The sequence below is a fragment of the Mesoplodon mirus genome, assembly GCF_964341445.2.
Source record: "Mesoplodon mirus genome assembly, chromosome: 10".
NCBI lineage: Eukaryota > Metazoa > Chordata > Mammalia > Artiodactyla > Ziphiidae > Mesoplodon > Mesoplodon mirus.
The window spans coordinates 61,963,280-61,985,699 of NC_138986.1; the positions used below are offsets into that span (position 1 = coordinate 61,963,280).

The 22,420-nt window shown below is 34.1% G+C and overlaps 1 protein-coding gene across 4 annotated transcripts in view; it reads right to left on the reverse strand.

Moving 5' to 3' along the window:
- Positions 1-22,420, reverse strand: part of MANEA (mannosidase endo-alpha) — a 105,179-nt gene that overhangs the window by 24,001 nt on the left and 58,758 nt on the right. For 3 of the 4 annotated variants that reach the window (XM_082634151.1, XM_082634145.1, XM_082634148.1), the window contains one exon: positions 16,598-21,804. The exons of the other annotated variant lie outside the window; for it this stretch is intronic. In XM_082634151.1, the coding sequence (XP_082490277.1) occupies positions 21,147-21,804 (658 nt within the window). In that variant the 3' untranslated portion in view covers positions 16,598-21,146. Of the gene's footprint in view, positions 1-16,597; positions 21,805-22,420 lie in introns of those variants that run through there. 4 annotated transcript variants of the gene reach the window in all.

Genomic DNA, 22,420 nt, shown 5'->3' on the forward strand with positions numbered 1-22,420 from the left:
ACAGGCCCCACCCACACTCAAGGGGAAAAGATTACACAAGAACTTGAGTACCAGGAGACTGGGAAAACTAGGGTTGTCTTAGAGTCTGTCAACTACAGGAAAGAATGGGAGCTTGAATAAGAAAAGTTCAGTGCCATATGGAGCTAAATTGAGAAAGGATATAGGGTTTGGACTTCTTATCAGGGGGACTAACATAAACAGGAATATAGGACACAGTGTTAGTGGTAATGATGTTTTCTTATGGAGAGATGGATGATTAAGTTGAAATGTAGACCCTTCTTGGATTTGGTTTAACATAAAGTGGGGTGATTGGAGCATGGGAAGTCATAGTCATAGTGAAAGTAAGCCAAGCTCTGTTATCCTCCTCACAGTTCAGTTGAGAGGGAGTGGTACAGGAGCTATGGGAAGGTGTTCTTTCCAGCAGCAGTTAGCTTTCAGTATGGCATTATAACACAATTAAATACACAAGGTCTAAAGTTATACAGGTCTGGGTTTAAGTCCTTGTCCTATCCCTAGTTATCTTTGCAACCCTAAGTAGGTTACTGTGTATCACTTATTTCAACTAATAGCATACAACTCCAGGAGGTATGTGCTACTATTATTTGCATTTTATGGATGAGGAAACTAAAAATGGAGCTACAGATAGCTCCCTTACCCCACAGGATGTTCTGAAGGTTAATGAGACAACAAAGTTGAAGTACAACCATAGATACTCAGAAAATTTTAGCCAGAAATGTCATCCTTATCTATGATAAATTGACATGCTGTAATCAAAATATATGTAGGGAGTGATGCAATTTCAACTATTATCTTATTTAGAGTTTGTAATTCATGAAAATATGTAATAGACCATTCATAGCCCATAAAGTTCAAGGCAGATTATAAAATGTAAAATGTAAAAATTATTTTGGTGTTTACAATTTAAGAATTGAAAAGAAAATTTTAAAAGATACGTCATCCTACTTTTTTATTGAAGCATAGTTGATTTACAATGTTGTGTTAATTTCTGCTGTGCAGCAAAGTGATTTAGTTATACACATATATACATTATTTTTTATATTCTTTTCCATTATGGTTTATCACAGGATATTGAATATAGTTCCCTGTGCTCTACAGTGGGACCTTGTTGTTTATCCATTCTATATATAATAGTTTGCATCGGCTAACCCCAAACTCCCAATCCATCCCTCCCCTCCTCCCCCTCCCCCATGGCAACCACAACTCTGTTCTGTCTGTGAGTCTGTTTCTATTTTGTAGATAATCTCATTTGTAATTTTTTTTTAGATTCCACATATAAGTGATATCATATGATATTTGTCTTCCTCTTGCTGACTTAACTTCACTCTGTATGATAATCTCTAGGTCTATGCATGTTGCTGTAAATGGCATTATTACATTCTTTTTTATGGCTGAGTAGTATTCCATTGTCTATGTACCACATCTTCTTTAACCATTCATCTGTCAATGGACATTTAGGTTGCTTCCACATCTTGGCTATTGCGAATAGTGCTGCTATGAACATAGGGGTGCAGGTATATTTTTGAATTATAGTTTTGTCCAGATATATGCCTGGGAGTGGTACTGCTAGATCATATGGCAACTCTATTTTTAGTTTTTTAAGGAACCTCCATACTGTTTTCCATAGTAGCTGCACAAACTTAAATTCCCACCAACAGTATATGAGGGTTCCCTTTTCTCCACAACCTCTGCAGCATTTGTTATTTGTAGACTTTTTAAGGATGGCCATTCTAACCTGTGTGAGGTGGTACCTCATTGTAGTTCTGACAGCCTCCTACTTTGGATCCCGATAGTTCTGTCCATAAGAAATCTGATCTGGAGAAATGTCATTTGTAACACTAAGTTTTTTGTTTTTTTGTTTTTTTCCCTTAATAAAGGAAGGAAGGAAACTAGGGAGGGAAGAAGAGGAAAGAAGGGGAAAAAGCATAAAGCAAGGAAAGAATGAAGAGAAAGAAAGTAAAAGATAAAAAGAGAAAGTTTTTAGAGTTTGAAAATGCATTTAAGCTTATTTCCAAAGTACTTATCAATTTTTTTAGTGAAAGTGCCACTAAAGAATTGTTAGCTTACTTGAAGCTAGTTAGGTAAAATAGGTTTTTCATATTCATAGTAGATAATAACTTATTTCCTAAAGCACAGTAATTACCCTTAAGAAGGCATGATGCTTCTAAATAGTGAATAAAAACATATTTTCTAGAGTTCTTGGAAATCTGTGCACAATAAAGAAGAAATATTTCAGCTTATAAATGCTTGGATTTATGCCTACAGAAGTTAAAAATTCAAAAAGACTCAAGTGTTACAGGGCGTCATTAAAGAAAATCAGTATTTTCTCAGCTATCTTAATAAGGTATGATGTCAAAATGCTAAACAACAAAAGAACGGTGTCAATTAGTGAGAGATATCTTAATTAAAGAAAAATTTTGGGTGTTTCATTAATGATAAAGAGATGACTTCAGTGATTCAGTGAGGTGTTTCCCTTGTTTGCCCGTGCGTTGAGATCCATCTATATGGCACTATAATCACGTCTGCAGAAAAGCAGATATTATTTGAATAAAATGAATATTTTATAAGGGATATTTATGAGAGGAAAAGTTTAAGAAGCTGTAGCATATAGAAAAAATCTATATCAATTTGTGTCAGATGTTACTAGATTTTGTGAGTAAATCTGAAGTTCTCTTAAAACTGTCAGCTCTTATAGGACTATTCATCCATCCTCAAAAATATTTACTATTCCCCATAGAAATTAATATATATTTTTTGTAAAAATACCCTACTTCTACTCAGAAATAAAGCATTTGAATAGCATCACATTAATGTGTCTCAAAAAAAATTTTTTTTTGCCTAAGTTGTATTCATGGAGAGGCCATCTACTAACCCATCCAAGAAGTTGTCACCAATACTATCTGATTCAATGTTTCAGCCACAGTAGGGGAAATACTTGATTCCCAGAAGAAATTGTACATAACTGTACGTACTCAGCAATCACTGCTCCACTCAGGAGTTAGCAGCCCACAGGTAGTAGACTTACAGTCTTATAAAATAAGATTTTATAAAAATAAACTCAGAGTTATTTTTATCTTCTTAAGCCACATTTCTGTTTTACCCATTGGTCTATAGTATATTGTTAATCTTAATTAAACCAAAGTTAGATGATTTCAGGCCTCAAATTATACCCCTTTGTAAGGAAATCCAATCCACAATAAATAAATTGTGTATTAGTTTGAGTTCTCAGAACACATGGCAAACATTTCAAAACCTACATATAATAAAACTTGTTTTCCTAAAAAAAAAAAAAAGAAGGCATAGTGTGGAATTCAGCTGATGATTCAATTATCAGATGTAAACTTGGGCAAGGTATTGATTTCTTCCTCAATTAGGAAACTGGTGACAATACTAGAATCTATTTCATAATGTATGTAATTAAGATAATGCTTGGCACACAGCGAGAACTCAGATATTCAGTGAGGTGTTTCCCTTGTTTGCCCGTATGTTGAGCCCTTAGACTTTAAACCTTAAGAGTGACTCCTCTGTAACCCTTCAGAGACGATTGACTTTTTCTTCCTAATGCCTTCTTCATATCTACCTCAATTTTGAAACTTATAACACTATATGCAGTTGTATTAAGCAGGACTCTCTCAGCTCCATGAAATAAATCCAACTAAAATTAACTTTATTGAAAAGGTTTACTGGCTAATGGAGTGGAGGCAAAAGACTGGCATGGTTCAGACTTCATGGTTTGAAGTTTCAAAATATACCATCAAGGCTCTGTTTCTTAACCTCTTGCTGTTTCCTTCCATGTGTTGCCTCTTTTTTTTTTTTTTTGTCAGACAGAAGCTTTCCATGTTAGACAAAATATATCTATGAAGTGTTCCAAGTCTATATTATTAGAGCTCAGCTGAGCTTGGTTCACATGCCTAGCCCTGGAGCAAAGGGAGGAAAGTCATTTGCTGGTTGATACCATATGTCCAACCCCAAAATACAGAGGTTAATAATGCCATGAGGGGCATACGGGGTGGATCTTTAAATATAAAGCATAGAATTTTTATCAGTGAGCGTTAAGGGACACTGGGCAATCAGAAACAACCGATATCTTGTGAAGAAATTATTCTTTTGCTTTTAATCTGTGAACTCCTTGTACATGGATATATTGCATTTAAATAATTTCCTCATTATCTAAAAGTAAGCATACTATATGTGTCTGTTAAATGGAAATAGGGGGTGTAATCTAAAATAAAATAGAGTAGTCAAAGAAGGCCTCACTGGGAAGATGATATTTGAGTAAAGACCTCAAGAAGGTGAGGAGCCACCATGATATATGTATCAAAGCTAAGAAGTAACATGGATTACTTCTGACTTCATTCAGATTTCAGCAGTTGTTCCCTTGATGTCCTTTTACCATTCCAGGATCCAGTCCCAGATACCATTTGCATTTCGTTTCTATGTTGTCTTAGTCTCCCCTGGTCTAAGACAGTTTCTCAGTCTTCCCTTGTTTCATGTCCTTGAGAGTTTTGTGGAGTTTTGGTTAGGTATTTTCCAGAATGCCCCTCAATTAGAGTGCATCTGATGTGTTTTCTCATGACTAGACTGGGGTTATATAGTTGGAAAGAATACCACAGAGGGAGCATGCTTTTGGAAGTCGGAAGAAAACAGATACTGTTTGCTCATAGGAATGATTCACTAGAAAGGGGTAGATTTAATGATGTAGGAGTGAAAGAGGACCATTGTCAGAGGAATGTCTTTGAGCAAACAAGAGGAAATAGGGTTTAGAACTCAGAGGGAGAGATTAGCCTTAGATGAAAACAAGGACAGTTTACACATAGTTAAAAGAAGGGCTGACAGAGCTTATGAGCGTAGATGATACATGCAAGAGAGTGCAGTGTTAGAAGATAGGGCATGTTTTCTTTTGATTGTGTATTAGTTTTCTACTGTTGTGTAACAGATGATCACAAATTTAGCAACTTAAGACAACGTATATTTTATCTCATAGTTTTCATGAGTTAGGATACCTGGCATGGCTTAACCTGCTTCTCTGCTCAGGGTCTCACAGGGCTATAATCGAGGTGTCAGCTGGTGCTGAAGACACATAAAGTTCAGAGTCCTCTTCTCAGCTCACTTGGTTGTTGGGGAATTTCATTTCCTAGAAGCGTTAGACTTACAGTGGTTTGCTTCTTCAGGCCAGCAAGAAAATATCTCTGTCTTCTATCTCTAACCTCTTGACCTCTCTTAAAGGGCTCACCCGAATAGGTTAGTCCACTGAGGATTGCTACCTTTCCATTAACTTAAAGTCAACTGATTAGGATTCTCAATTACATCCTCAAAAATCCCTTCACCTTTGCCATTTAATAATCGCAGGAATGAGAGCCCATTAACTTTGCCTTATTCTGTTAGAGGTACCTTATAGATCTTGCCCATACACAAGGGAAAGGGATTCTCTAAGGGCATGGCTCACTGGGCATCATCTTCAATGGCTCCTACTTTCTTAGTTAAGTAGGAAGCAAAATCACAAATTGTTTGGACAGAAGAGAAGGTAGTGGAAGTTTGAGGATATGGGAAAGGATGAAATGTATCTAAGAATGAGTGTACATTTTGACTCTGAACAATCTCTTCAAGATTTGTAGGGTTTCTCCAGCGTGTGGTCTCCTAGGATAACTGCTCAACCCAATTCTCACACTGTAGACAATTATTAGATATTCCAAAAGATATTTGTGGGGCTTTGTCACAAATAGTAAGAATTAATTCTGCTGTCCTTCTTAAGATTTATTGATCTATGAGAAATTATGATTAATGAAGAAATGAGGTTAATAGTCAACTCATGATCTTCTAAATCTGAATATTGATTGAAAAGCATGTTGATATTTACTTTTTAAAAATTTGTGGTTCATGCTCTGTTTTAATAGCTGTGTTAAGTTTAGCAAAATATTTAGTGGAAAAAGCACAGGGATTATGCAAATAACTTAGAAGTTATGACTCAAGTATTATACTGTGAGAATAAATGCCTGATTAAAAGTCTGTTAAACTGGGACACATCTAGAATTTCTGCCATTAATATGTTAAATCAACACAAGAGTCTATTATGTAAGCAATGGGGTTTTTGTTTGTTTAGTGTTTTTGTTTGCTTTACAGAACTTCCCTAAAATTGACTTTGTATAAAAGGCTCATTAGAAATAATAACTTATGAAATAGAGCTACAGCTGTATTTTTTCTTTTTTTTAACATCTTTATTGCAGTATAATTGCTTTACAATGGTATGTTAATTTCTGCTATATAACAAAGTGAATCAGCTATACAGATACATACATCCCCATATCTCCTCCCTCTTGCGTTTCCCTCCCACCACTCTAGGAGGACACAAACTACCAAGGTGATCTCCCTATCTGCTTCCCAATAGCTACCTATTTTACTTTTTAACCCATTCTTTTTTTTTTTTTGTCTTACTGGAGAGTCTTTTTTTTTTTCATTTTATTCTTATTTTTAAAAACATCTTTATTAGAGTGTAATTGCTTTACAATGGTGTGTTAGTTTCTGCTTTATAACAAAGTGAATCAGCTATACATATATCCCCATATTGCCTCCCTCTTCTGTCTGCCTCCCACCCTCCCTATCCCACCCCTCTAAGTGGGATAGGGAGGGTGGGAGCACTGAGCTGATCTCCATGTGCTATGTGGTTGCTTCCCACTAGCTATCTATTTTATATTTGTTAGTTATATATAAGTCCATGCCACTCTCTCACTTCGTCCCAGCTTACCCTTCACCCTCCCCATGCCCTCAAGTCCATTCTCTACATCTGCATCTTTATTCCTATCCTGCCTCTAGGTTATTCAGAACCTTTTTTCTTTTTTAATTCCATATATATGTGTTAGCATACGATATTTTTCTCTTTCTGACTTACTTCACACTGTATGACAGTCTCTAGGTCCATACACCTCACTACAAATAACTCAATTTCGTTTCCTGTTATGGCTGAGTAATATTCCATTGTATATATGTGCCATATCTTCTTTATCCATTCATCTGTCGGTGGACACTTAGGTTGATTCCATGTCCTGGCTTTTGTAAATAGAGCTGCAATGAACATTGTGGTACATGACTCTTTTCAAATTATGATTTTCTCAGGGTATATGCCCAGTAGTGGGATTGCTGGATCATATGGTAGTTCTATTTTTAGATTTTGAAGGAACCTCCATACTGTTCTCTATAGTGGCTGTATCAAGTTACATTCCCACCAACAGTGCAAGAGGGTTCCCTTTTCTCCACACCCTCTCCAGCATTTATTGTTTGTAGACTGTTTGATGATGGCCATTCTGACCAACGGATGTGAGGTGATACCTCATTATAGTTTCGATTTGAATTTCTCTAATGATTAGTGATGTTGAGCATCCTTTCAGGTGTTTGTTGGCAATCTGTATATCTTCTTTGGAGAAATGTCTATTTAGGTCTTCTTCCCATTTTTGGATTTGGTTGTTTGTTTTTTTGATATTGAGCTGCATGAGCTGCTTGTAAATTTTGGAGATTAATCCTTTGTCAGTTGCTTCATTTGCATTTTTTCCCAATCTGAGGGTTGCCTTTTCATCTTGTTTATGGTTTCCTTTCTGTGAAAAAGCTTTTAAACTTCATTAGGTCCCATTTGCTTATTTTTGTTTTTATTTCCATTTCTCTAAGACGTGAGTCTATAAGGATCTTGCTGTGATTTATGTCATAGAGTATTCTGCCTATGTTTTCCTCTAAGAGTTTGATAGTGTCTGGCCTTACATTTAGGTCTTTAATCCATGTTGAGTTTACTTTTGTGTATGGTATTAGGGAGTGTTCTAATTTCATTCTTTTACATGTAGCTGTCCAGTTTTCCCAGCACCACTTATTGAAGAGGCTGTCATTTCTCCATTGTATGTTCTTGCCTCCTTTATCAAAAATAAGGTGACCATATGTGTGTGGGTTTATCTATGGGCTTTCTATCCTGTTCCATTGATCTATATTTCTGTTTTTGTGCCAGTACCATACTGTCTTGATTACTGCAGCTTTGAGGTATAGTCTGAAGTCTGGGAGCCTGATTCCTCCATCTCCGTTTTTCTTTGTCAAGATTGCTTTGGCTATTTGGGGTCTTTTGTGTTTCCATACAAATTGTGAAATGTTTTGTACTAGTTCTGTGAGAAATGCCAGTGGTAGTTTGATAGGGATTGCATTGAATCTGTAGGTTGCTTTGGGTAGTATAGTCATTTTCACAATGTTGATTCTTCCAATCCAAGAACATGGTATATCTCTCCATCTGTTTGTATCACCTTTAATTTCTTTCATCAGTGTCTTATAGTTTTCTGCTAAAAGGTCTTTTGTCTCCTTAGGTAGGTTTATTCCTAGGTATTTTATTCTTTTTGTTGCAATGGTAAATGGGAGTGTTTCCTTAATTTCCCTTTAAGATTTTTCAGCATTTGTGTATTGGAATGCAAGAGATTTCTGTGAATTAATTTTTTATCCTGCTACTTTACCAGATTAATTGATTAGTTCTAGTCATTCTCTGGTAGCATCTTTAGGATCCTCTGTGTATAGTATGATGTCATCTGAAAACAGTGACAGCTTTACTTCTTCTTTTCCGATTTGGATTCCCTTTATTTCTTTTTCTTCTCTGATTGCTGTGGCTAAAACTCCCGCAATTATATTGAATAATACTGGTGAGAGAGGACATCATTGTCTTGTTCTTGATCTTAGAGGAAATGGTTTCCATTTTTCACCATTGAGAACAATGTTGGCTGTGGGTTTGTCCTGTATGGCCTTTATTATGTTGAGGTAAGTTCCCTCTATGCCTCCTTTCTGGAAGGTTTTTATCAGAAATGGGTGTTCAATTTTTTCAAAAGATTTTCTGCATGTATTGAGATGATCATATGTTTTTCTCCTTCAGTTTGTTAATATGGCATATCATATTGATTGCTTTGCATATACTGAAGAATCCTTGCATTCCTGGAATAAACCCCACATGAACATGGGGTATGATCCCTTTAATGTGCTGTTGGATTCTGTTTGCTAGTATTTTTTTGAGGAGTTTTGCATCTATGTTCATCAGTGATATTGGCCTGTAGTTTTCTTTCTTTGTGACATCTTTGTCTGGTTTTGGTATCATGGTGATGGTGGCCTTGTAGAATGAGTTTGGGAGTGTTCCTCCCTCTGCTATATCTTGGAAGAGTTTGAGATGGATAGGTGTTATCTCTTCTCTAAGTGTTCGTCTTCTCTAAATGTTTGACAGAATAGCCATTGAAGCCATCTGGACCTGGGCTTTTGTTTGTTGGAAGATTTTTAATCACAGTCTCAATTTCGGTGCTTGTGATTGGTCTGTTTATATTTCTATTTCTTCCTGGTTCAGTCTCAGAAGGTTGTGTTTTTCTAAGAATTTGTCCATTTCTTCCAGGTTGTCCATTTTATTGGCATAGAGTTGCTTGTAGTAATCTCTCATGATCCTTTGTATTTCTGCAGTGTCAGTTGTTACTTCTCTTTTTCCATTTCTAATTCTATTGATTGAGTCTTCTCCCTTTTTTTCTTGATGAGTCTGGCTAATGGTTTGTCAATTTTGTTTATCTTCTCAAAGAAGCAGATTTTAGTTTAATTGATCTTTTCTATTGTTTCTTTCATTTCTTTTCCATTTATTTCTGACCTGTTCTTTATGATTTCTTTCCTTCTGCTAATTTTGGGGTTTTTTTTTTTCTTCTTCTTTCTCTAATTGCTTTAGGTGTAAGGTTTGGTTCTTTATTTGAGATTTTTCTTGTTTCTTGAGGTAGGATTGTATTGCTGTAAACTTCCCTCTTAGAACTGCTTTTGCTGCATCCCATAGGTTTTAGGTCATCGTGGTTTCATTGTCATTTATTTCTAGGTATTTTTTTGATTTCCTCTTTGATTTCTTCAGTGATCTCTTGGTTATTAAGTAGTGTATTGTTTAGCCTCCATGTGTTTGTATTTTTTACAGTATTTATTTTCCTATAATTGATATCTAGTCTCATAGCAGCGTGGTCAGAAAAGATACTTGATATGATTTCAGTTTTCTTAAATCTACCAAGACTTGATTTGTGACCCAAGATATGATCTATCTGGAGAATGTTCCATGAGCACTTAAGAAGAAAGTGTATTCTGTTGTTTTTGGATGGAATGCCCTATAAATATCAATTAAGTCCATCTTGTTTAATATGTCATTTAAAGCTTGTGTTTCCTTATTTATTTTCATTTTGGATAATCTGTCCTTTGGTGAAAGTGGGGTGTTTACGTCCCCAACTATGATTGTGTTACTGTCGATTTCCCCTTTTATGGCAGTTATCATTTGCCTTATGTATCGAGGTGCTCCTATGTTGGGTGCAAATATATTTACAATTGTTATATCTTCTTCTTGGATTGATCCCTTGATCATTGTGTAGTGTTCTTCTTTGTCTATTGTAATAGTCTTTATTTTGAAGTCTATTTTGTCTGATATGAGAATCGCTACTCCAGCTTTCATTTGATTTCCATTTGCAAGGAATATCTTTTTCCATTCCCTCACTTTCAGTCTGTATGTGTGCCTAGGTCTGAAGTGGGTCTCTTGTAGGCAGCATATATATGGGTCTTATTTTTGTATACATTCAGCCCATCTATGTCTTTTGGTTGGAACAATTAATCCATTTACATTTAAGGTAATTATTGATATGTATGTTCCTATTACAGTTTTCTTAATTTTGAGGGATTTGTTATTGTAGGTTTTTTCCTTCTCTTACGTTTTCTGCCTAGAGAAGTTCTTTTAGCATTTGTTGTAAAGCTGGTTTGGTGTTGCTGAATTCTCATAGCTTTTGCTTGTCTGTAAAGGTTTTAATTTCTCCATCGAATCTGAATGAGATCCTTGCTGGCTAGAGTAATCTTGGTTGTAGGTTTTTCCCTTTCATCAGTTTAAATATGTCCTGCCACTCCTTTCTGGCTTGTAGAGTTTCTGATGAAAGATCAGCTGGTAACCTTATGGGGATTCCCTTGTATATTATTTGCTGCTTTTCCCTTGCTGCTTTTAAATTTTTTTCTTTGTATTTAATTTTTGATAGCTTGATTAGCATGTGTCTTGGTGTTTTTCTCCTTAGATTTATCCTGTATGGGACTCAGTGCACTTTCTGGACTTGATTATTTCCTTTCCCATATTATAGAAGATTTCAACTATAATCTCTTCAAATATTTTCTCAGTCCGTTTCTTTTTCTCTTCTTCTTCTGTGACCCCTATAATTTGAACGTTGGTGTGTTTAATGTTGTCCCAGAGGTCTCTATGACTGTCTTCAAGTGCTTTCATTTTTTCTTTATTCTGCTCTGCAGTAGTAGTTATTTCCACTATTTTATCTTCCAGGTCACTTATCCATTCTTCTCTCTCAGATATTCTGCTATTGATTCCTTCTAGAGAATTTTTAATTTCATTTACTGTGTTATTCATCATTGTTTGTTTGCTCTTTAGTTCTTCTAGGTCCTTGTTAATAGTTTCTTGTATTTTCTCCATTCTATTTCCAAGATTTGGGATCATCTTTACTACCATTATTCTGCATTCTTTTTCAGGTAGACTGCCTATTTCTTCTTCATTTTTTTTTGGTCTGGTGGGTTTTTACCTTGCTCCTTCATCTGCTATTTCTCTGTCTTCTCATTTTGCTTAATTTACTTGGTTTGGGGTCTCCTTTTCACAGGGTGCAAGTTCGTAGTTCCCGTTGTTTTTGTTGTCTTCCCCCAGTGGTTGAGGTTGGTTCAGTGGCTTGTGTAGGCTTCCTATTGGAGGGGACTGGTGCCTGTGTTCTGGTGGATGAGGCTGGATCTTGTCTTTCTGTTGGGTAGGACCGCATCTGATGGTGTGTTTTGGGGTGTCTGTGAACTTAGTATGGTTTTAGGTAGACTCTCTGCTAATGGATGTGGTTGTGTTCCTGTCTTGCTAGTTGTTTTGCATAGGGTGTCCAGAATTGTAGCTTGCTGGTCATTGAGTGGAGCTGGGTCTTATCATTGAGATGGAAATCTCTGGGAGATCCTTCACCATTTGATATTATGGGGAGCCGGGTGGTCTTTTGTGGACCAATGTCCTGAACTCACTCTCTCACCTCAGAGAGTCAGGCCTGACACCTGGATGGGGCGCCAAGACCCTGTCAGCCACACGGCCAGGTACATGGGGAGTTTCTTGCCTTTTGGGAAGTCTGAGGTCTTCTGCCAGCATTCAGAAGGTGTTCTGTAGGAGTTATTCTGCATGTAGATGTATTTCTGATGTGTTTGTGGGGAGGAAGGTGATCTCCACGTCTTACTCCTCCACCATCTTGAAGGTCTCCTACAGCTGCATTTTTAATGTTAGTTAATGCAGATAAAATGAAATTATATATGCCAGTATTATTTGGCTACAACCATGAAATCATGGAAGATGTCTACAGTTTTCTTGCAAGTAGCCCAATGGGGAATAGAATAACAATAAGAAATGTTCATGAACAGAAATCTTGTGTAGCACATTGTTTTGTATATGCAGAGCTTCATATGAATCTATCTTCAGTTCAACAAATGTTTAATTCACACCTGCTGTGTGCCGGGCACTGGGAATATAAAAGTGGAGAAGACACACTTACTAATTAGGGCCAGGCTTCAAAGTTCCAGGGAATGCTGCATTTCAGTAATTTAGTGTTGGATCTATGACTGTATTTTTTTTTAAGAAATTTCTGTATTATGTTCTCTTTTCTATGTGTATTTTATATTCTTAAAAGAAATTAAAACAAAGATATTTCCTACCCTCAATGTGCTTATAGTAGAAAGAAAGACACTCATGTATGAAACTCATCTCAAAACAAAGTAGCAGGTGCTAGAATAGAAGTGTACTTTGCCTAATCTGTATGAGTGTAGGAAAAACCTTGGGTGTAGGGAAATATTACCACGTAAGTTGACATTATAGTAGAATGGCATAGTTTTCTCAGCTCTATGTCTACTCAACTGTGGGACACTGGCAATTTCGGTACATATAGTTTTCTTAACTATAAAATAAACAAAAGCTACCTCAGAATGTTGGATGAGTATTCCATGAAATAACATGGACAGCACTTAACAGTGTTTGATACACATTAGATTCTTGTTAGAAATATTTATATTTCCTTTTTTTCCTTTACTTTTCTGTCCCATTCTCATCCTCTTTCCAGTAGGAGTAAACTAAGTGAGGAACAATGGGAAAGACATCACTTGAAAAAAAAAAAAAAACCCACAAGAACCCAAGTCTTATGAGGTTGTAAGTTTTGCTTATCCCTCTAAAGTATAATCTGAGGGATGATATTACTGTAGCAGAAATTCTGAGGAAAAAAAAAAGAGAGAAGACTGTCATTGTAGGTATAGGACAGTAATGGGACGTCTTGTATACCTTGTGAAGAAGTTTGTGCTTTCTTTTGTAGTCAGGCAATTGGGAGTCACATAATTTGAAGCAAGAGAATGGGCTAGACTCTGAGTCTAGAGGTTGATTTGAGTTAGACAATACTGTAGGTATATAAACTCATTGAGAAGATATAATAGGCCAAGTGAAAAATGATGATGTCCTGGATATGATCAGGAACAGTACACAGAGAATTGCATAAATATTTAGGTAATAGCTAGGGAAAAAAGGAAGTGGTACTTAATGGTTGATGGGATTTAGAGCATGAGAAAGTGTGATAAGACAAAGAATGACCTTAGGTTTCTGGTTGTGTGGCATGAATGACAGTGTCATGAATGGAGAGAATAAGGAGGGAAGATGAAAAAGTCTACTACTAGTGGAAGAGGAATTGTTGGTCATATGGTAAAGATAATGATTAACTTAACAAGAAAATGCCAAATGGTTTTTTAAAGTAGGTGAAATGTTTTATACTAACACCAGAAAAGTATGAGAGCTTTAGCACTGTCAGTCCTTTTAATTTTAGCCATTTGTATCAGTGTGTAGTAATACCACATTGTGGGTTTTTAAATATATTAATATACAGAAAATTCATTTGTTGTTTTGGGTATGCTGGTGGGGGAGTTGTATAGCTTTGAATTTTGGCAGATGTACAGACTCAGGTAATCACTACCTCAGTCAGGATACAGAATAGTTCCCTCACTCCTAAACCTTAGTGGCTACTAATCTGTCTGTAGTTGTCTTTTCCAGAATGTCATATAAATAGAATCATAAAGTACATAATCCTTGGAGGCTGACATCTTTTACTTAACATAATGCATTTGAGATTCATCCATGTGGTTGTATGTATCAGTGTTTTGTTACTAATTATTGCCAAGCAATACTGTATGAATGTACCAGGTTAATTTATCCTTTTACCCACTGAAGGACATTTGGGCTGTTCCTCTTCTGAGTATAAAAATGACAGTAATGGCCAACATTTGTTGAACATTAACCATGTTTCAGGGCTGTTTTAGGCACTTTATTTGTATTAACATATTTAATATTCACAACAATGTGATCTGAAAGGAAAAGATTAGAGTAATAAAATATAGCGTGGATGACAAATGTTAATTTTAAGGTTGGTATAATCATAGAATTCTTCCCCCCCACCCCCGGCAGATTTTTGTCTTAATTATAGAAATGCAGACTTTTTTCTTTTTCTTTTGATGCTGTTAATAACATTAATATAAAAATAATTTTAGTGCTGATTAGCAATCTGAGCCATCATCCAATCCAATCCCCTCCTTTTAAAGATATGGACTGGACAGGTCAGTTTATAGTAAACGTTTTGGTTTATTTTTTGTTAATGAATGGTGAGCTATGGTTAATATACTACCAATTCAGAAAATAATCTTTTTCTATATAAAATTCTGAGTTATATAGTTAATTTCATTTTTCTTTCTGGAACTAATCTATATTTGACTCAGTTGCCTTTCATTTTGATTATTTATGAGAAAAGCTCTGTCATGGATATAGCTGATTAGACATAAGGAATCCCAAAATGTAAACTGCATCATCTAAAACATAATGCTTTATAAGTTAAAAAATGTAAGTATCTTGAAAGAAGCTAGCACCTGATTTAAGTGTATATCCCCTTCACCACTACACTCATTATTAAGATATATACAATGGAATATTACTCAGCCATAAAAAGATTAATATCTTTATTGTATTATATTATTAGTATCTTCTTTATGAGACTCCTCAGAAGAAATTCCTCTCTTAATAGCAAAGCAGCTATACTTTTCTTGAGAAATTAATTTCTATCTTATACTATGGACAATGCACAATGTGTACATGATGAGATGTTGTTTTTCATACTGGCTACTCAAAGCTTGGATTTAAATTTATGACCACCAGTATAGCAGTGTATTTACCACATTATTCAGTTTTTATTTAATGCTGGGCTCAATAAGTGTATTTTTATTCTTGCTCTCCTTTTAAGACTATATTGTTACATGTTATGTATTCTAACAAATCACTAACATCCTTTTTGAAACAAAGCAGATAAGAAAGGCAGGTGAGTTGAGACTAAGAAAGAAAGGAAGGCTGAATAGTGGGCAGGTAGGCAGAGGCAGGCAGGCAGGCAGCAAAAGGATAGAAACTAGGTTGCAGGAGTGGAGACCAGAATTAAACACAATTACCTACAGTTTTTTTCTACCTACTTGCCAGGCTTCAAAAATGGATCCATATCTAAAAAGCCACAGAATAAAAAGCATTCCAAGTCCCTCTCAGTGAGTATTAATTCACATCAGCTATTCAAAAGTAAAATTAGGAGGAATAATAGAGAAGATTGGCTGAGAGATATGCACCTAACTCACTTTTTTGGTGCTTTAATTTCTGATGAGATAAGACCTGGGGAAAGCTATCACATCATCAGAGCCACATGGATTCAGTTTCACTGACTTGTGTTTTATTGTTTTATACTTGGAATATATCCAATAATCATCACAATAACTAGTCATATGAAATTCCCTTGAGTGTTATAAATCATTCAGGACATTTTTCATAATCCAGTTTTACATTCTTTACATCAGCAGTCACAAACTAATGACCAATGAACTAGAGCCAACCAGCGAATCTTTTAAAAATCTTTTGCAGTATCTGCCAGAATGTTATAATTAGAAAAATTTACAAACACGCAGGCATACATACTTCCTCGTTTTAGGGACCCACAGCTACAGAAGGGGCAACACTGACAGGAGCTGTTAGCAACTACTCTTATTAGATGACAGTTGTCCACAGTCGCTATGACTCTATAGGGTTTAAACCTGATGCATTTACTTAGATTGCCTGACAGTCTCCTATAGGTTTCTGCATTTTTGACCCTAGGTATAATGCCTATTTGAGAAATGTATTTTAAAGTGTATTGACAAGGCAAAGTTTGCCTTGAATAGAAAAGGAGGTGCTTCTTTTCTGGCAACAAGAGCCATATAACATCTTGCATTAACTACTCAGAAGCTCTCAATACCAAATGTGTAGTCAACCATATATGCTAGTATCATATATGTATGTTCCTTTTTGAAATTCTGTCATTCGTTTATATATATTAATTTTGTAACAGTTTCTTATGAAAAATATGTCAAATCCTTTTTGCAAAGAATCAGCATGCACATATTCTTATAGGAGGAAACACTACCTAAATTTTATTTAAGAATGACTCAAGTAAAAAAATGAAATGAGAAAATAATGTGCATTAATGGAATATTTTATTTGAGGATTAAATTAAGCCTTTAGCTACAAACACTCATGAGGAAAAATAAAACAGAATTTCAGCTCAACTACTGTTCATATAATGACTGTCACTAAATACTGTTCTTACAAGATACCTAAAAAGAGCATAATTTTCAAGAATGTACTTTAAATATAACAATGCAGCAAATTTTCAAGTAAGAATTTAGCTATCAGATTTGCAGTTGACTTTTTACGTGAAGCCAGATTGGACTGCACAATTTTAATGTAATGGCTTAATAGTCTGCCATATGGATAATATGTTTGGGTAATTAATGATATATAGAATGGCAGTACTCAAATATAAATTTAGTGTGTATAAACTAAAAAAAAGTGTGTCTGCTATTCTTAGGTGACTGTGTTCAAATGTATACATTTCTAAAAGGTACTGCATGTATTACAACTGAATTTCTTCTAAGTATTTTTCTCTTTTGCATATGATATTTTCAAGATCTGTATAAAAGTCACATTGTTAGATACTATAATCAAATTAACATGGTGATATATAGTGCTTTGAAAATGGCTTTTATAAAACAGACTGAAAAATACTTTTATGCATGGACATAATTAATGTATTTTAAATGCTACTGAGTAGCAGAAGACTGCCACTTTGTGTTGTTTATAATGATTGTTGTTTTGACTTTCTAAAAGAATAGGTTAAAAATCTAAAGTAGGAGATATCTGTATATGTATGGCTGACTCATTCTGTTGTGCAGCGGAGGCTAACACAACATTGTAAAGCAACCATACTCCAATAAAAATTAATAAAAAAAATCTAAAGTAAAAACACAAAAGTATGACAATACAATCATATACTATAAGTTGAATTGTATACAGAATTATCACTACCATGGGATATCATTATTTTGTTTCATGAAATAATTATTTCAATGAGATAGACTCTAAAAGGCTTTTTAACTTTATGGTTACATTTAAGGTTATATAAATGAGAAATTTGAACTTTAATATATAAGATGCTTTAAATGAAGTTTAGAACATACAATATAAAAAGTGCCACTATGTTTTGACTTCAGTAAATTTTAGATCTATGACTCTTTGCTTATTAGGTCTTAAATTATTTTGTCTTTTGATATAATAAATGGTAATTATAACAACAAAATCTATTAACATTGAAAAATGTTCCCCCCTTAATTGACAGTTGGAATATAATAGCACTACTGCTAAGTTCTTTGACTTGACTAAGGATGACTCTGTAAGTAAGCCAAAGTAGTACCTGCATTCTGAAGGATAATAATCCTGTATTAAGAATACTACAACATTTAGCCTTTATGTGGATATATAACAGTCTGTATATAATTTAAATTTAAAGTACTTTTAAATTTACAGTACTTTTTTTTAAAAAAAGGAATAACTGAGCCAAAAAACTTTTTGGCTCAATTTTTCCCTTTGAAATTTTAAATATTTTAAAAAAATAACTTAAATTTTGCTGGTTGTAAATAAAGTATTGCTTCTACACTATGGGACATGAGAGTGTTCGACCTTAATTCAAAATTTAGATAAAGACTTTTAAGGACTGCTTCTGTAGGCACTATAGAGGTTAGGAGCAGTCACTGTGTTTAAATTGAATAACTGTGACCAGTTTCAAAAAGGGCTTGGTTATGAGCTTGGTAGGTTCTCTAGTGGCTTGTTACTTCTGCTGTTTTAGGGTAAGATCAATTTTCTAAAGGATGTTGGAGCTCATATATGATTATGCCCAAAGAATAAAAAAATAAGAAACCATCTTCCAAATTTAAAATTCATATTTTTGTGTGTATAACACAAATTCACAGATTTTAAAAGTACAGTTAAAAGGTATCTACTTTTTAAATGCTGTATATTTCAAATAGAGAAGATATATAGAGTGGCAACTGAATACTACTTTTGAACTGTTAATCAGAAATTAAATAAAACATTTCATTAAAAAAACAGATTTTTATATCTAAGATACAATTTATTCCCTGTATGTTTTTATTAGGTGAAAGTTAACTACTTCATGTAACAAAATAGTCATTTTTAAATTACTATTAAAACAAAAAAGTTAATATACAGCTGAGATCAACATTACAGCAGTTTTTGACAACATCAGTCCTTAAAGAGAGTAGTAAGAGAAAGATTTGGTTTCTATACAGTCAAAACAACTAGACTGATTAAACCATAAAATAATTCATTTTGATTCATGCATTGCATATATTACACTGTTTTTTCTTTAACAGTTACTTTAGTTTATTGAATTAAATAAAAGCAAAGAATTGATTTCTTGTGATTATGCAATCTAAACTTGTTAAAAGTCAAATGGTAAAGGCAGCTGTAATGAATACCTGAGGAAGATTTTGAAAGCATTCTTCCCTAAGAATAACAAAATTATTAGAGATAATTCCTTCTAATAACTGTTTTTTTAAGAACAGGAGAAAAGAAACATGATATTCAAATATTTATACATCAGTAAACTATCATTAGAGCTGATTCCAAACATTCTTCCCTTGAGAATTAATTAACTTTCTGCAATGAAGACAGAATCTATTTTATCTTACTTTGAAACCGACTGTCAGTGGCTGGTTGGGGTAGTGCGTTAGAACAAAGCTCAGAGGGAAATTCTGCAGTCCTAGATGATCTATCTATATGTCTGCAATGGGAGCAGGAGAGAAATGGTGGTGTCCGTGTTGAGGATTTGCTGACCTTGTTTTTATACACTTTTTCTCTTAATCTCAGAACTATTTCATAAAATTGTCTGTCATTATGGGTTCAAACATAAGCAATGACAAAAATTGCTGTGTGTTAGAGATCTAACTAAACTTTAATAAAATATGGTATGTTATAAATATTAAGTATACCATATTTAGAGTTTATCGCTAAGATAACATATAGTGGCTAACTGGATGTAAGAAAAAAAAATCCACAGGTTATATCTGTATGAGTGTTCCTATGAAGATACTTAGTTGTAACATTATAGTGATTTATTCTTATAATTTCCTCTACAAGGTGAATTACTAATTACTATTATACTGGTTTCCCATGGTCTGAACATTCTGAGAAATGGCAGATTCTCAGTTATGAATAAGTTTAACATTAATCATGCTTCTTTTCAAAGACATGACAGTTAACTTCAAAAGCACTGCTTAAAATTAAATTTCATTGTCTAATGAGTTATTTTATGATAAATTCCACTGCTAATTTGTTTCTGAATGAATGTCCATATATTCAGAATATTTATATGTATTGTTTAGTATTTCCCTATTGCTTACATTTAATAAATTAAATATCTAAAAAAATGTAATAGCATATATATTAGATTTTTTACCATAGTTCTAGTTACAAATATTAACTATAATAGAGTGTATTTTATTCTCTAGTTTTTAAAGTAAAGAGATTCATTTTTACAGATGATTAATTTGTCACAATATGACAATTGATCACAACTCTTTAACCTGTTAGGTAACATAAAAGTATAATGTTTTTAGATAGGGATGTTATATTATAGACAATAAAGTCTTAAATATTTCCATCATTAAGTGTTATACCTAATAAAAAGTCAAACTTAGTAATGAACTTTCATTTCCATATCCTTAAAATCTGAAAAGGTAAGTAAATTTTCTCTATTAGTGTTAGTAGGAACAGCTTAAAATCTTGAAGTCAATCCAATGATAGTATTAACTTTTTCTTATCTAACAGTTGGTCTCTGATTAACATTAAATTAAAAATATGAATAATAAAATAAGTTAAAGATTGACAAGGTATCCTAAAATAACATTTGAGGCACTGTATTTTCATAATTGTAGAGCAGCTATTTTTTTTAATAACTGAGAAGCAATCCTTAACCTTTATGAAAAGATTTTCCTTCTAAAGCCTGAAATTCAGCATTATAATGCAGAAACATTAGACATGCAAAACACCTAGCAAGCTCTAGGAAACCAAAAAATCTGCAAATGATGATACATATTGTGCTATAGAAAGCAGACCTTCCTAACACAATATGGTTCACAGTAAGGCTTAAGGCATATGATTTTTTTCTGAAGAATTGTTATTGGAGAGTTATCCAGAGTCTGAATGCTAATATGATGAAGTTGACTGGATCATTAAAAAAATGAAAAAGGAACCATGTACATTATCTTTTAGGTCTTTGTTCTTCAATAGACATAACAAGTATATACACAGTCCTTTTTCTTTGGGCCCAGAATACAAGTAGGATTTAATTGTGTGCTAACTACTCTATATAACACAAGCAATTACCTATTGCGAAACACAAAAATAGCTATAAAGCAGGATTTCAATTCCAGTCAGAAATTCACCAAATTATGCCACAAGGAATGTTATTTGCACAACTTTTCTCAGTGCAACATTGCCATCGTGAAAGGTGGCAATGATAATATTACTACCTTTAAAAATGTACAAATTATTTTTATTAGAGATAATAGTACATACTGACTTTGACAGTTTTCTTTCCAAAACTCAAAACAAAAGGAATGTATTGAAATTTGGTGATTTCTATAATTATTAAACTTTAATCAATGCATTAAGAAACAGGTAGCTGGTGATTGAATGCATAAGTTGCTCTTTCCTTACTGTATTTTTCAGACCACTTACGAGTTAGATCTAGATAAAGACTTGGTTTATGAGGCCGGTAATCCAGGTACACGGTATTACTGGTTCTTTTGGGAACAGCTTTTTCAATCTGAGTTCCTTCATGCCACTCATTAAAAGAGGTGATGGAAATTATACTGGGGTGGGCTTGGAGTGCAGCACTCAGAGCATCCTCATAATATTTCCCATTGACTCGGTTGCGAGTGTTTTGAGTGTTCCACGGACGGATGCTGGTATCTATGTATCCTGGGCCCACACTTGGGATGAACATTAGGTCGAACTGATCACAAAAAAATTTTAGCTTAGCCCAGTTCTCATAGGATGAGCCATAAGTAAAGCCATTTGTGGCAAAATACGTATAAATTCCATCAAAACCACCTCGAAGAATTTCATATCTATGTTTTTTTTCTACTAGAAGTGCAATAAACAATGCATCATAAGGAGAGTTGCGAATGCTCTGAGACCCTGAGCTGGTTAACAGATTGGCCCATTTTTCAGCTGTTGTGATATAGGAATCATAGACATAAAACAGTGGAAGAGCACTGCCGTTCTTAGTCTTGTACCTGTAAAAGGCAGGATGATTTCCATATCTAGAATACAAACATATATGAAAGCAGAAAGCAAAATGAATATTCATAACTCATTTGAATTAGACAATAATTGTTTATGTATTGAAAATGAAGGTAATCAGTGCAGTTTAAGCACATTGTTCACCTTCGGGGAATTAGCTATATAAGTGTAAACATTAAAAATGCATTTTTAATTTTACACATTGAAAAATGAGATACTGGATACATTAAGACATTAACAAACAAGAAATACTGAGGTTTAGAAATGATGACTAACACAATAAAAAGCCCATTTTCTACATGAAAATACTGTGGGGTTTTTTTTGGTATAAGTGATAAATGTCCCACTGTTGCTGACATGTTTTTTATAAGAGTATGGCATCTGTCACAGACTATTATCAGTAAACCCTTAAACAAAATGAAACTGTATTAATAAATTCTTTCCTTGTAATCATACTAAATGAAAATATTAGATGTGGATCTACCATATCTAATAGCAATTCAAAATTGCAAAAGCAATTCACATTCCATACTCTGAACTTTCTTTTAAAAAGACAACTCTATATTCATAAGATTTGCAGAATACTAATTTAAATGTCAGATGACAGAAATCATAGTCTAATATACACATAAAACA